Source organism: Triticum aestivum, chromosome 5B (assembly GCF_018294505.1).
Source record: "Triticum aestivum cultivar Chinese Spring chromosome 5B, IWGSC CS RefSeq v2.1, whole genome shotgun sequence".
NCBI classification, from domain to species: Eukaryota; Viridiplantae; Streptophyta; class Magnoliopsida; order Poales; family Poaceae; genus Triticum; species Triticum aestivum.
In genome coordinates, this window is record NC_057807.1 from 212848726 (window position 1) to 212864218 (window position 15493).

Sequence of the window (15493 nt, forward strand, 5' to 3'; positions counted from 1 at the left end):
ATGTGTCAAGATGAGGAACGACACCAACTTGTTCGGTAGCTTGTTCGGCAACGTTCTCATCTTCTAGACAACCATCAAGACCCTCAAGCTTCAAATCCTATCCGTGGCAATGGAATGCAAGACCGCATCCAAATGTGTCAAGATGAGGAACGACACCAACTTGTTCGGTAGCTTGTTGGTAAAATCTTATATGGCAAACTCTACCAATAACCTACACTACTATCTCAGCTCTTATACAAAAGCTTATATCCAGGTATAACCGAGCAGTGCGATCAATTGCGTGTACAGGGCGTTTGGGTCCATACGTACGCACCTTATACTCCAAGATAAAGTTCAGGTTGAGTGCAATTCTCAGAAGGCTCGACTCCCTATCCCCTCTAAGCTCCGCAGGTCATACCACACTGATAGCAAAAGTCAAGTTCGCTACAAGTTGATTCAAACATGGCCATGTTAAGTATGAACACGCAAGAGACATCTACTCCTTCCGTTTCTAAATATGAGTCTTTTTGGAGATTTCAATATGATTCGAACATGGCCATATTCACTCATTTTGCTTTGTATGTAGTCCATATTTGAAATCTCTAAAAGACTTATATTTATGAACGGAGGGAGTACCACATTGTATGACAAATAAATGTGCTATCTTCGTAACTGGAAGGTAAGAGGAATCAATCACTTTAGATGAAGAACCTGGAACATAAAGATTGACAAGATTTAATAATGACATGAAGGTTCAATACACTACCGTAGAATATTCTTCAGGTTTCAGCCACTTGGACAAGCAACCACAAAGATTAAGCAGAAGGGGGTATAGCTTTCACTGTTCGAAATATAGATGACCTGACGTAATCTAAATTTGTTAGGTCGCTTCACGAGTCCAAGTTCAGTGTGGCATCTGCCCTGGCCTCGATATCGTTCTTGCTCCTGACGACGCATCTCTTCTTTGTCTCGTCGTCCAGGTACCCGAGATCTTCAGCCAGTGCAATATGTGCATACAGCAGCTCTTCGAGTTTGTCAGCAGGAACTGAACTCTTACCTTTCTCGCATAGTATCTGATGGAGTTCTTCCTTGCCGTGGTTCTCAGAGCTGAAATGATCGTGAATTCTCATTGCTTCCTGAAATCCAGATATTGTTGGTAGGAACTTGACCACAAACACACTCTGATTGGCTGGTCTTCCCTGGGTTATCTTTGCCTTGTCACATGCAACACCAATATCTGGAGACACAAGGTGATGATATAAGAAACGTTGAATAGTTCAAACAGAAGAAACAAAGCAGTCAAAGCATAACAGAGGGTTTCCTTTTCAGAACTACATAATGCATTGTGTCAGAAGTTGTAGAATCAGTAGACCAGTTAGTTTGCCTCACAAGTGGTCAGACTACAGAAAGAAAGGGACGGGGGAGAGAGATGTTTGTACTATATCAACAATTGATATTACCATGGAATCTCAAGAAAAAGCACATGATAAAAAAAATGAATGGCCCAGGCTGGATACTTGGGGAACAAAAGAAATAACAAGGGGCAGACTAATAACATATATATTCTTCAAACTAACCTGCAAGTACACCTTCGATTTCTTCTATTGTCACAATCTTTGCTTCAGCGACCTTTGCCTTGTTTGTGATAGAGCTGTTGTGTATCAGGACAACTGGAGGCCATACCATCAGATCTCTCTTCATGGCATTTACTTCCTCAGCGGGAACAGACTGATAGGCTTTAGAAGTGTCTGGAGCAACATGCCAATTCCACCCCATCAGAACACAGAGTGCCTTGTGAAAACCTAAATGCTTTGTTTTCAAACCCGCTTTGTGTGTATCGTAAGCATGTGACATCAAGGCATCAATGTCTGGAAACTTCCTTGCGACACTGTTGTAAGAAGAAGTGAACAAAAAGCAAATAAACAAAGCATATCTTCATGTTAGACATTCAATATTCAATGACATCACAATTGAACAAAAAGGACAGACCCAGTGCATAGAAGCTCCCACACAAGGTGGGGTCTGGGGAGGGATTATAGGAACCTAGTCTTACCCCTGCAAAGTGCAATGCAGAGAGGCTGGTTCGAACCCAGGACCTCTTGGCACAAGTGGGGAGGACTTCACCACTGCGCCAGGCCTGCCCTCTGACATCACAATTGAACAAATACAAGAAATTTGTTTTTATAACTAACGAGAAGAAACAATTTCAAAGGACACACAAATCCCATGGTATGATATAGGTTTGGACATTATATAATTCCTAGGAAATTTACTTAGTAACACCCAACAAAATAGGTTGAAGATACTAGAAAGATTAACATGAAACTATGCTACATTAGCCCACAAAGTAAACAAAATGCTCAACTGTTGCTTCATGTAAACACATCTAATGGAGGTCAAGTGAATAAATTTAGCCAAAATCAATATGCCACATTGCACATGGGAAAGCAAAACGCCATCTGGTTGGACAGGGTAGAAACTAATCAATTTGCAAGTAAGATAGCATTTGCATACTTACTAAAAAGTAGACCATCCTAAAACAAAGTCAAAATCTAATCCATCCTAAGGGATAACTAAGTTCCAGGAAAAATATCACTGTAAAATACTCCGTTAATCAAATTTCTGGTCTACAAGAAAAAAGAGCTTAATCTTATTACAAACATGTTTATATATACCTCCTAATTCAATAATGTCTAAGTGAGTTGCTAACAAAACTCAAAGTAGCAAAGTACACGCTATCCATACTGAAGAAAAAAAATACCAGGAACTATGATGAAATGGAAATGTTAAAATAGAAAAATAGAATTCAAGCCAAACTTACTCACCAGGATAGGAAGAGGAAAATACAAAATACAACACAATAGTTAATAGATAGACAATATTCCCCGCATATCTTATTTTAAGTTCTATAAGCGCAACTATTGGTTCAACCTACAGCCTCTATGACACTAAAGGCCATCTCCAAAGCGAACCCTCAAATCACATGCATACGTCCGGACTGTGCTGTCCGGACATAGTTTGCCATCCAACACCGTCCTGCATCAGTCCGCTTGTCCGTTTTCCCGCAAACCGGAAGCTAACTAGGGGGGGGGGGGGGGGGGGCGGGAGTCCGGACCGCCGGCACGAGGTCTCCGACACCCCCGGCCAACCCAAACCCTGGGTCTCCATCATCCCCTCTTTTCTCTGCATCCACTTCCTCCCTCGCCGCCGCCGCCACTCTACCACCCGGGCCGCCCGCCAAGCCTTCCCGGACATCCAGCGCTACAACCCCACGGTGGTCACCACGCCGGCAAGTGTTTGGTGAAATGCCAGTGCTAAATTTGTTCCTCCTCCTTTGAAGGAATGGATTCGGACATGGAGTACATGTACAAGCACTACGCTGAGACATCCGGCAAGGAGGATTATGCGGATGAAACAATGATGATGCAGGCAATCCATGCATGAAGCATGCGGAAGAACATGTTCTCAATTTCAAGGGATGGATCAAGGGTCATCGAGGGCTGAATCGGAAGGTTTGATATGCTATTATTTTGAGTGCTCCGGACTTCGAATAAAAAACAGAGACGGACGTTTAGGGGCAGGGTTGGATGGCCGGCTCCGACATCAGTGTCCGCGGACTGGTCCGGATCCGCCCACGGACAAATATAGTGTCCATTTTGGGGCCGGCGTTGGAGATGCCCTAATATAGCATGCATATGCGCGATACAACTACAGTGGATGCTATGCTACTGGTATGACACATACTTCAAAAACTCAGCCAGCCCTAACATCTTAAGTTGACAAACTTGCACATAATGGTCTTCAGCTTGCCTTGTAGAGGAACCACAACGGTATTTACTTGATTGATGTAAACATTGCAAGCAATTTAACTTGCCAAATTTATGATCCTGGTCACCCAAAGAAAAGAGTAACAATTCATGATGCCGATCCGGATAATTCCAATTTCCAAGACATTAGCAACCAGAAATTCCAACCACGAACTAGCTCAAATGCATCAGGAACAGCACCACATTGTTACTCTTTCTGCCAACCATCCTGCCCCTAAACATCTGCAATGTATTATTACTCCAAAGAAGCTACATCATCATCCTTTGCATCAGATGGAACATCGATTCACATCATAGACCAATGCTGAAACTGATCAGAGCCTTTCATACAAACATTTTACTGCCTGAAGCCTATAAACAGAGCAAGATGTTGTGGTGCATTGCGTCTCTGGACTGAAACATTAACTGACAACGTTTTGGCATAGTCTAGCACGCTGAACTCCATTCAATCCTAGCAGTGCATATACAGGAAATAAGAAGGTTCGTCCCGAGGTTGGTGAGGGTGGGGCATAGCAATTACTGCAATAAAGTTACTGACATAGTTCAGCATATTGTTAACCTATAAGATCTACGGGGCCAACAGTATCTACGACAAGGTATGCTAAAACACGACCAGGCAATAGAATTTTAGAGGATTCCTCCATTCCAGTTACCAAATCAGCAGTAAGCGGCTGCTGAAATGACCAGAAAGCGCACTCTAACACAATGATAGGAGCAACTAATTAGGTGGTAGAGTGTTAGCACAGATGAAGGAACACAAACCTGCCACATACACGGCAAGATAAAGATCCTTTTGGTGCCTCACGGTATCTCTTCTGCACGGTCGGGCTCTCGTTTAATATCTTTGAGAACTTGAGGAAGGCCTGGTGAACCTGTTTACTGAATTCTTCTGAACCTTCTGGTGGATCTTTCTGCACAGAAAGATCCTCTTCATCAGGTGCATCCTCGTAGTCTGGTTCGGTGCGTTTCTGATTATCTTCTGACAGCTTTGTAAATTTGTTTGGCCGAACAGATTCATTTCTCTCTGATGTATATCCACCATGGAATTGAGGAAGACCGACTCTCAGTCTCTTTTTCGCACTTTTGGTCCATCCTCCCCCTCTTCCTCTTCCAAGCATGGCAGATCCCCCAATTTGTGGCTGGACTATAGGTCTGGACAGCCTCTGAGACATAGGCTTATATTTCGAGCGCCCATGAGCCAACCCGTTAGGATGAGGATGATTACCTTCTTCATCATCAATCCATTCATCATTCATGTTGTCTGGCAAAGCAATTCTTGAGAAAACATTACGACTCGATGACATATCATATCTTGCGTCATATCCATCTTCATCGTCAATGATATCACAACTTCTTCTTGACAATTTCTCAGGGGATAGGTCATATGGATCAATCTCATCATTGTAATGCTCTAGTCCAATTTCATCATTGTAATACTCTTGTCCTAGTGGGCCATCAGCTTGGTACATATCCATATCACGAGTACTATATGCAGCTCCCCATGATCCTCTTCTATAAGCCACGGGAGAAACTTCCAGATGACTTGACTGACAGCCATTCTCCAATGAAGCAAACTCACGTTGTCGAACTGGTTGCCTTGCAAGTTCAAGAGGGTAAGTTTCAGGAGAGTGTGAGTAGCGTACATGAGCATTCGTTGGCTTGGGATAACCTGTGGGTGTATCTCTATGATAATTATGATATGTGTTGTATTCTGCATCCTCTCCCATCCTGCGGGATAGTCTCACTTGTGCATTACTCCTTTCATCCTTGCGATCTGCCAAAGGAGATGAGACCAATGTGTGCCTGGGGCTAGACCTTGAATCCTGTGAGCAATTTCCACGGAAGTTCTCAAAAGCAAAATATGTGTCATTTTCTGGACCCCTTCTGCCATATCCATCTGCATCATATTCCATGGATGCAGTTGTTGGTGGATACTTAGAGTGTGTTTGACTTGTGATGTCCAGTGATATCTTGTCGTCGTGACCACTGAGGTGCTCTAGTGAACTTTCTGAGAACCTGTGAACCTGACCACTCCCATGTCCCAAGGAACCTGGTTTGCTTATGTTATCCATGGTATAGCCATTGCTTGGCTCATAACCTCCACCATGCACTCGGTATGGGCTGTCCTTGGCAAGTACAGATGGTGAAGAACCAGCATATCGCTTCAACTGCATAGATGGTGTGATGTCCGAACCATACACGCCCCTACTAGAGTAAAGCCTATCCAATTCTTGATCCCTGTCACTAAGCACATCTCTACTAGGGCCAAGCCTTTCAATTTCTCTGTTCCCAACATATGGGCCAGGCAAATGGTCATGGTAGTGAAACCTGGTGTCATCCTGAGGCAACCGGGTACTTCCAGCGCCAAGGCTCTCCCCACCTTTCACCATTGAACTCCCTGTGAGGAATCCAGTCTCTCTAAGTGGCGCCGAAGGGTACACTGTCCTAGGAGCCAATGAAATTGTAGGTGGTGGGGGCGGAGGCGACCTGCTGTCCAGGTACATTGAGCTACTCCTTCCCAATCCCGTGGAACTAACTCTGAGTTTCATGGCATCGTCCCCATAAAATCCATCCTCATTGTTAATGCTCCGGTCACCAGGGCCTCCAAAGAAGTCACTTGCATTCTTGGCAGCACGCCCCTGGTCGTATGGATGTTCTGGGAGCATGTAGTCCGGTGGAGCATCATACCTCCCGCTAGTCACACAGTCGCCACGACTGTCAAAGTTCCTGTTCGGGCCACGCTCGCTGCGACCGACATAGCTTGCTCTTGAACCGCGGTCGCCGCGACCATCATGGCTTGCTCTTGGGCTGCAGCGATCGCGCTCCTGGTGAAAGGGTTCCCTCCCGTAGTCCCCTTGCCCACGGCGGGGCAGGTTAAGTTCGCCGTCGTCATCCCTCCAGCGCCTTCCGCGGTGGTCCGGAGAACGGCTGCGGCGCAAGCGGTGGTGCGGGGAGGGGCCGCGAGGACTGTGTCGAGGACGGTAGCCCGGGGAGGGGCTGGGGCTGCGGCTGCGAGGACTGCGGCGAGGGCGGTAGCCCGGGGAGGGGCTGCGACCAGCGCTGCAGTGGGGGCGGTTTTCGGGCCTGCGGTCCCGTATACCCATGTCGTCAGGGCGGCGATAGCGCATGCCCCTGACGTCACGACCACCTCCTGGCCGTTCGTCCCTTCGTCCGCGCCCTCCCACCCCTCCACCTCCTCGTCCGCCCCGGCGTCCCATGGTGTCGACTCGGAGTGCGGCCACCGGAGCGATGCGCAAGGGCTCAGCGGATTTCGACCGTGGAGGTGGATGAGAAAAGGCTGTTTAGATCTAGGATTCGACCCTCGGATGCAGATTGGAGATGATGGTGGTGGAGACGACGGAGTACGCGGTGGCGGCGGTTGTGTTGATTTGTGCGGCGGAGACGGCGGGGCAAGTGGGGGAGGCAACGGTGCCTGGTTGCGGTTAGGATGGCAATTTATGCCGCTAGTCCTGGGCCTCCGCAGTTTGGGCCTACTACGTCTCTGTTAATGTATAAGGTAGAGAAAAATTCACCTAAAAAAACAAATTTGTCGCGGAATTCACTTTGATCCCTGTCTTCCAAAGTACTCTAAATACAGTTATTAAGGTGCCTTAATAGCTCAGATACGATCACTCATATGTGTATGTACGGAGCTGATTGGCATACATGGCGTCGGTCCACTGGCGTTGACCGTACACCTAGCCGTTATGCTGTGAATACACACAGATTCCAGGGGTTCAGCATCATGAGCTTGCTACCTCTTAAGCATGCGGTTTTCCCTTAAAGAGGAAAGCTTGATGCAGCGAAGTAGCGTAAGTATTTTCCTTAGTTTTGAGAAACAAAGTATCAATTCAGTAAGAGACGACGCACAAGTCACCTAGTACCTGCACAAACAATCAAAAACGTTGCAACCAACGCGATAAAGGGTTGTCAATCCCTTCACGACCACTCACAAAAGTGAGATCTGATAGAGATAATAAAGTAAATATTTTTGATATTTTTGTTGTATAGATTGGAAAGTAAAGATTGCAAAATAGTAAACGAGATGCGATATAATGAAAAAGAAATATAATATAATAGAAAATAGACCGGGGGCCATAGGTTTAACTAGTGGCTTCTCTCAAAATAGCATGTATTACGGTGGGTGAACAAATTACTGCCGAACAATTGATAGAAAAGCGCATAATTATGAAGACATCTAAGGCAATGATCATAAATATAGGCATCACGTCCATGTCAAGTGGACCGAAACGATTCTGCATCTACTACTATTACTCCACACATCGACCGCTATCCAGCATGCATCTAGAGTATTTAGTTCATAAGAATGGAGTAACACATTAAGCAAGATGACATGATGTAGAGGGATAAACTCAAGAAATATGATATAAACCCCATCTTTTTATCCTCGATGGCAACAATACAATACGTGCCTTGTTGCCCCTACTGTCACTGGGAAAGGACACCGCAAGACTGAACCCAAAGCTAAGCACTTCTCCCATTGCAAGAAAGATCAATCTAGTAGGCCAAACTAAACCGGTAATTTGAAGAGACTTGCAAAGATATCAAATCATGCATATAAGAATTCAGAGAAGAACCAAATAATATTCATAGATAATCTTGTTCATAAATCCACAATTCATCGGATCTCGGCTAACACACCGCAAAAGAGTATTACATCAAATAGATCTCCAAGAACATCGAGGAGAACTTTGTATTGAGAATCAAAGAGAGAGAAGAAGCCATCTAGTTAATAACTATGGACCCGAAGGTCTATGGTAAACTACTCACGCTTCATCGGAGAGATAATGGTATTGATGTAGAAGCCCTCCGTGATCGATTCCCCCTTCGGCAGATCGCCGGAAAAGGCCCCAAGATGGGATCTCATGGGTACAGAAGGTTGCGGCGGTGGAAAAGTGATTTTCGTGGCTCTCCCTGATGTTTCTAGGGTATAAGAGTATATATAGGCGAAAGAAGTACGTCGGTGGAGTTACGAGGGGCCCACGAGGGTGGGGGCGCCCCCTCCTGCCTCGTGGCCTCCTCGTGGCGTTCCAGACTTCAACTCTGAGTCTTCTGAATTGCTTTCTGTCCAAGAAAAATCATCGCGAAGGTTTCATTCCGTTTGGACTCCGTTTGGTATTCTTTTTCTACAAAACTCTAAAATAGGCACACAAAAAAACAGAAACTGGCACTGGGCCTCCGGTTAATAGGTAGTCCCAAAAATAATATAAAAGAGCATATTAAATCCCATTAAACATCCAAAATAGATAACATAATAGCATGGAACAATCAAAAATTATAGATACGTTGGAGACGTATCAGAGCTCACCATCTGCTGCCGACCGGCCGCCATCTGTGTCGTTCGGGAGGGGATTGTGCGACGTTCCTCTCGCTCGTGAGCGGCGGTTGGTTGGAGCTTCACCATCTTTGTATGGTATGTCTTCTGTCGTCGTTTTCTTTCACGGAACAACTGCGGTTAGGGTTTCGGCTGCCTCGCCTTTACATGTCGCGGATCATGTGGCCGGGTAGGGTTTAAGGTGAAATTGGGGGTTCGCTAAGCTTTAGGGTTTGTTGTGTGAAATTGGGGGTTTAGTGATATTTGTGGTGGCGCATAATGATGTGGCACGTCTAATACCAATCACATTTGGTGGGCCTAGTGCATCGGCTATGCCAGTAGTTGATAAATGGGTGCAGACAGATGTTGTTGTTGGCGACGAGACATTGAACAGGAAAGAGAACGGCATGCAAAATAAAAAAGGCAATCACATTTGGTGGGCCTAGTGCATCGACTATGCCAGTTGATAAATGGGTGCAGACAAATGTTGTTGTTGGCTACGAGACATTGAACAGGAAAGAGAACGACGTGCAAAATAAAAAAAACTATAACATTTTGGTTGGTTCAGTTCTACAGAGGTCTTTTTTTAGAGTTCACCAATGGTCTTGATGGTCATCCTTGAGCATTTTCGGACCAGGTGTTGCACCGGTCCTAATTAGTGGGACAAGTGTCGGAGGGATTGACCACGGGTAGCCTCATCCACACCCCTTAGCATTTCAAGATATCGGGGCTAGCAAAGCCCCTCACACCTTCCGGACACGTGACCGGCTCCTTGGGCCGGCTGGGCCCAAGCAGCCGGCTCCCAGAAGACGACACCCTCTTAGAAGGCGACTCTTGGGGGAGGTCGGCTCGTAGCAGACGACCCCTCCTCCCCTCGGAGTCTGCACTCCATCACTGTGACAAGACGGGGCGTGGCTACAAGGCCACCCACTCCCCTGAATCCTGGAGAAGCGTGGCTACAGTACGGGCTGACCAGGCGGTCACCTGCCTGCCAGGCGCGGCACTGTAGCCATGTGGCTCATGACATGGCCCTAGTCAGCAAGGGCCATGCTCCCACGACGGGCGGTCAGTACGGTTCGCAGGCGACGGGCCCTACCTGTCCATGAGCTCCCAAAAGACGACGCTCCCAAAGACGGCGGATTCGGGGGCGGACCGGCTTCTAGCAGCCGGACCTTCCCTCCCATCGGAGTCCACGCGCAATTACTCCAACGAGACAGGGTATGGCTACAGTGTGTGCTGACCAAGCGGTCCCTCGTATGACAAGGACTGTAGTCATACGACTCCTGACGCGACCTCCGTCATCAAGGACAAAGCTACAGCAAAAGGCAATCAGCATGGCCCGCAAGCGACGGGCCCTACCTGTCGGCTGGATTCTTGGCAGCCGGCGGGACCCATCAAGCGGCGGGCCCCAGCAGCTGGTGGAAAACCCGGCGACCCTAGACGATGATGTCCGGGTCCTACACCCGGTCGTATTACCATTGTACCCCTAGGGGGTAAGCCTATATAAGCCCCAAGGCTCACCCATGCAAAAGGTTCAGCCCTCATTCCCCCACACGCACCATAGCTAGGAGAAGCAAGAGAGCTAGCCTTGCCCTTCTTCTTCCTCTAGCACACAGCTCAAGGAGCAACCTTGTAGCCACCATTTGATCATAGTCATCATGCGGAGACCCCGCAGAGCAGGACTAGGGGCGTTATCTCCCCGTAGAGCCCCGAAACCTGGGTACCTCTCATGTGCGATCGAGCTCGCGCCCATTCCCGCTTCCAAGGCCTGACGACGTCCTCTTGGCCCCATCCATGATAAGCCACCCCCTAGCATCTGTCGCGAGAATACCCCGATAGTTGGCACCCACCATGGGGCCTAACGCAGCGTCGGTCGGGGATATGTTCTGGATGGGAACCCTTTTTCTCTCAGGCAAGCATGTTGCGGCCAGCCTGATCAGCCAGCCCGGCATGCCCGCTTGCGATTGCACTAGCGCACCGCCCGACGCGGGAGCAGCCTGACCGGTGAGCTGCCTTGTCGACCTCCTCGGCAAGGTCAGCCTCTCCGACGAGCCCGCCTCTGACACAGAGGCCCTCCGCTCCGTCGACCCCCTCTCCAAGCTCTTCGAGAAGCTCGTCGTCTCCGACACAGCCTCCACCAACGGGTTCCCCACCAACGTGGTGGTCGTTGACGATCTGCTCCCCCTTGTCGCCAACGACGCCGATGTCGGCACCATCACAGAGGTCATGGTCATTGGCCACAGCGGGGACTCCGATGGGGCCGCCCAGGACCCGTTGCGAGCGCCCATGCAGGGCTTGGCCACCCCTGTTGGTACCAACGCCGATGGGGCGACACTGGAGGCATTCCATGTCACGCTCCTCGACAGCGCCAACAAGATGGCGGCCATGAAGCGCCACACTAAGGCCAACCAGCGCGAGATCGACCGCATCGCAGGCGGCACACCGGCTGCTGGAGAGCCCAGCTGAGCCGACGCTGTTCGACAATGCGGCGCGGCCATAGCCAGCATGCTGGGAGTCGGACGTTCGATCTACACCACCCCAGCGCAGAACATGCGCGTCGCCCAGGCCGCGGCAGAAGAATTGGAACACCTGGAGGGCGACGAGCGGCGCAGCCAGATGGCACGCCTCCAGGAGCTCCTCGACGCTGCAAATACGCAGCAAGATGCTTGCAACCGCGCGGCGGAAGCCGACAAGCAAGCCGACCCCCCCCCCCCCCCCCGCCGCGGGCACTGAGCGACCTCCCGGTCCCCAAGCAGTCGCGACCGCGGCCAGCGGAACCCGGAGCCGGCTACTAGCCGCAGCTGGAGCACCTGCCTGACGGTTGTCAACAGCGGGCAAGTTCCTCTAAGAGGGAGGACCGGCGCCAGCAGGATGAGCGTCCGCCTACCCCTTGTAGGGAGAGGCTGGCCTCTCCGGCTTTGGTAGACCACCCGACTCTCGGGGGCCGGCTGGGTCCCCGTGAAGGAGTCGGCAAGAGCGATGTGTGCCATCGGATCGAGCGGCTGGCTCGGTCCCTGGCGGCCGAGGAGGAGGACCCAATCGGCCTGGCCTGCTTCGGCCCCCGCATCTGCGATGAGCCCTTCCCCAAAGGGTTCTCACTCCCTCGAGATACTCCGAAGTACACCGGCTTCGTGAAGCCGAAAGACTGGCTGACCAAATATGCCACGGCAGTCAGCATACCAAACGACAACAAGTGTGTTATCGTGAAGTATGTTCCGCTCATGCTCCAGGGCATGGTCCGGACATGGCCGAACAACCTCAAACCCTACAGCGTTAATAGCTGGTTGGACTTCACCGACGTCTTTGTCTGCAACTTCACCAGCACCTACAAACGGCCCCCAAGCCATGCCAGCTCTCCATGTGTGTTCAGGGCCCAAAAGAGTCCACTCGCGATTACCTCACGCGTTGGGCCGAGCTGTGCAACTCCTGCGAAGGGGTGCACGAGGTGCAGGCCATCGAGTACTTCACCACCGGGTGCAGAGAGGGTACCCTGCTCAAGCACAAGCTTCCATGTGACGAGCCGACTACATTGGACGAGCTTCTGGTCGTGGAGGACAAGTACGCCACCGCCGACTCCTCCATGAAGTCAGAGATCCAGGTTGACGCGTCCACGAAGGTGCTCCTACTGGCTCCTCAAACGTCGGCTGGTGACTCCAAATGGCACCAACAGCCGAACGACAACAAGCACAAGGCCCAGCAGCCGGCTACCAACAACCGGCAAGTGGCCACAGTCGAGGATCAGCAGCCGGCCGGGCAACCCAGCCCCAAGCGCCAGAAGGGCGGCAAGGGTGCCTGGCAGCTTGCCTTCTCCTTCGAGCAGACCCTCGATGTCACGCCCAAGATGCGGCCCTATCCTAAAGGAACTCGAAGGTCCCACCAAGGATAGAAATGCATCTTGAAGACGCTTTTGCAAGGTGGATATCATTACATCAACATTACATTATAGATGGGGATACATACATAAGGCAAACAATGCCACACGAATACAACATCATCATACATAAGATCAACATCCGACTACGGATGAAACACAAACAGAAGCTCAAACGACATCCACCCTGCTAGCCCAGGCTGCCGACCTGGAGCCTATCCCCTGATCAAAGAAGAAGCAGAAGAAGAACTCAATTCAAGCAAACATCGCTCTCGCGTCAAGATCATCGCATAACATGTACCTGCAACTGTTGTTGTAGTAATCTGTGAGCCACGAGGACTCAGCAATCCCATTACCATGGGTATCAAGACTAGCAAAGCTTAATGGGAAAGGAAGGGTTAAAGTGGTGAGGTTGCAGCAGCGACTAAGCATATATGGTGGCTAACATACACAAATGAGAGCGAGAAGAGAAGCAAAGGAACGGTCGTCAACTAGTAATGATCAAGAAGTGATCCTGAAGTCCTACTTACGTCAAACATAACCCAAAGACCGTGTTCACTTCCCGGACTCCACTGAAAAGAGACCATCACGGCTACACACACGGTTGATGCGTTTTAATTTGGATCTGGTGTCAAGTTATCTACAACCGGACATTAACAAATTCCCATCTGCCACATAACCGCGGGCACGGCTCTCAAAAGTTTATACCCTGCAGGGGTGTCCCAACTTAGCCCATGATAAGCTCTCGCGATCAACGAAGGATATTCCTTCTCCCAGGAAGACCCGATCAGTCTCGGAATCCCTGTTTACAAGACATTTCGACAATGGTAAAACAAGACCAGCAAAGCCGCCTGATGCGCCGACAATCCCGATAGGAGCTACACATATCTCGTTCTCAGGGCAACAACGGATAATTCAAGCTACGAGTAAAACCAGACCTCGAGTTGCCCCGAGGTGGCCCTGCAGGTTGCTCGTTTCGGGCCAACACTTAGAGAAGCACTGGCCCGGGGGGGATATAATAAAGATGACCCTTGGGTTAATTACTCCCAAGGGAAATGTAGGTGGTGGTGAGGCAAATGGTAAAACCAAGGTTGGGCCTTGCTGGAGGAGTTTTATTCAAAGCGAACTGTCAAGGGGGTCCCATAAATCACCCGACCGCGTTAGGAACGTAAAATCCGGGAACATAACATCGGTATGACGGAAACTAGGGCGGCAAGAGTGGAACAAAACACCAGGCATAAGGCCGAGCCTTCCACCCTTTACCAAATATATAGATGCATTAATAATATAAGAGATATTGTGATATCCCAACAAAATCCTGTCCACCATGGAGCAATCTTCAACCTCACCTGCAACTAACAATGCTATAAGAGGGGCTGAGCAAAGCGGTAACATAGCCAAACAACGGTTTGCTAGGAAGGGTGTCAAAGGTTAGAGGTTCATGGCAATTTGGGAGCTTGAAGAGCAAAAGATAGGTAGCGAAGCAAAGCGATAGAACGAAGCAACTAGCATAGCAACGATAGTAGTGAGATCCAGGGTAGCGGTCATCTTTCCTGAAATCCCGCAAGGAAGAAGAACGAGTCCATGAAGAAGATGGAGCCACGAAGACGAACCAAGCGGAGATGAACGAATCCTCACGATCGCAACGAAACAGGAACTATCGAGAAGAAGCACACGACATGGTAAACACACCACACATAGACAAGACATGATGCACAACCGAGCATGATGCATGAGAAAGCTAGATGAGGCTACTCATGGCAAGAGATGATGCAAACAAGAACAACACATCAAGGCAAGTTTAAATGAGGCCGGAAACAACATATAACAATTCCCGTAAGTCCTCATATGTAAATTTCGAAGTTGGTCCAGAACTGAATAAACCTTAAGTTCAAGTAGTTAAACAGCAAGTTAAGATGCACCAAGATGATATACACGAAATTCTAGTCAAGTTACATATAAAGTTCATTTAGTTCGGAGCTACGACCTAGAAGATACGAGCAAAACAAGTTAAGCATGACATTGATGCAAAATGCATACAAACATCAAGCAAACACACCAAAACAAGGATGCAATATGATAATATGAAACTTCATGCAAAATCAAGCAAGTTTCATATAGAGCACACTCATGACGGAGCAACGGTTCAACACATACACTCTATACAAGACATAACACCAATCTGTCCAAAACAGTAATTAGGCATATTACAAGCATCAAAACAACAAGCTACAGCATCCCAACGAGAAAACAAAAGGCATGGGCATGAAGTACAGGTAAAGCATAACAAAACATGAACACTGAGCTATCTCCAGAAACAACTAGAACATGCTCAAAAACACATGGCAAGATTGCATATATTAACAGTTTCAGACTTATCAGGAAATAACATCAGGTTGCAATGTTTAGAGCTATCAAACAACATGTTACAGGAACTTATCGTGTCCAACAAAGGCATGGCATGAATCTACTAATTGCATA

At 48.7% G+C, this 15493-nt stretch overlaps 1 protein-coding gene across 1 annotated transcript; it reads right to left on the reverse strand.

The window, feature by feature from the left end:
- Nucleotides 1-635: 635 nt before the first annotated feature.
- On the reverse strand, nt 636-7246 carry LOC123111052 (uncharacterized). The gene is made up of 3 exons (XM_044531730.1): nt 4569-7246; nt 1557-1867; nt 636-1216 (listed from the first exon to the last, which is right to left on the reverse strand). Exons 1-3 carry the CDS (start codon nt 7022-7024, stop codon nt 870-872), a joined length of 3114 nt encoding a protein of 1037 aa, XP_044387665.1. The 5' UTR covers nt 7025-7246; the 3' UTR covers nt 636-869.
- Between the last annotated feature and the right edge of the window lie 8247 nt (nt 7247-15493).

Excerpts from the sequence above, each read along its gene's own strand:
- LOC123111052 (XM_044531730.1), bottom strand. The coding sequence starts at position 7,024 with ATGGGACGCCGGGGCGGACGAGGAGGTGGAGGGGTGGGAGGGCGCGGA. Across the intron at positions 1,868-4,568 it reads TCTTGCCGTGTATGTGGCAG|TGTCGCAAGGAAGTTTCCAG; the intron begins GTTTGTGTTCCT and ends TTCTTACAACAG. Across the intron at positions 1,217-1,556 it reads AATCGAAGGTGTACTTGCAG|ATATTGGTGTTGCATGTGAC; the intron begins GTTAGTTTGAAG and ends TTGTGTCTCCAG.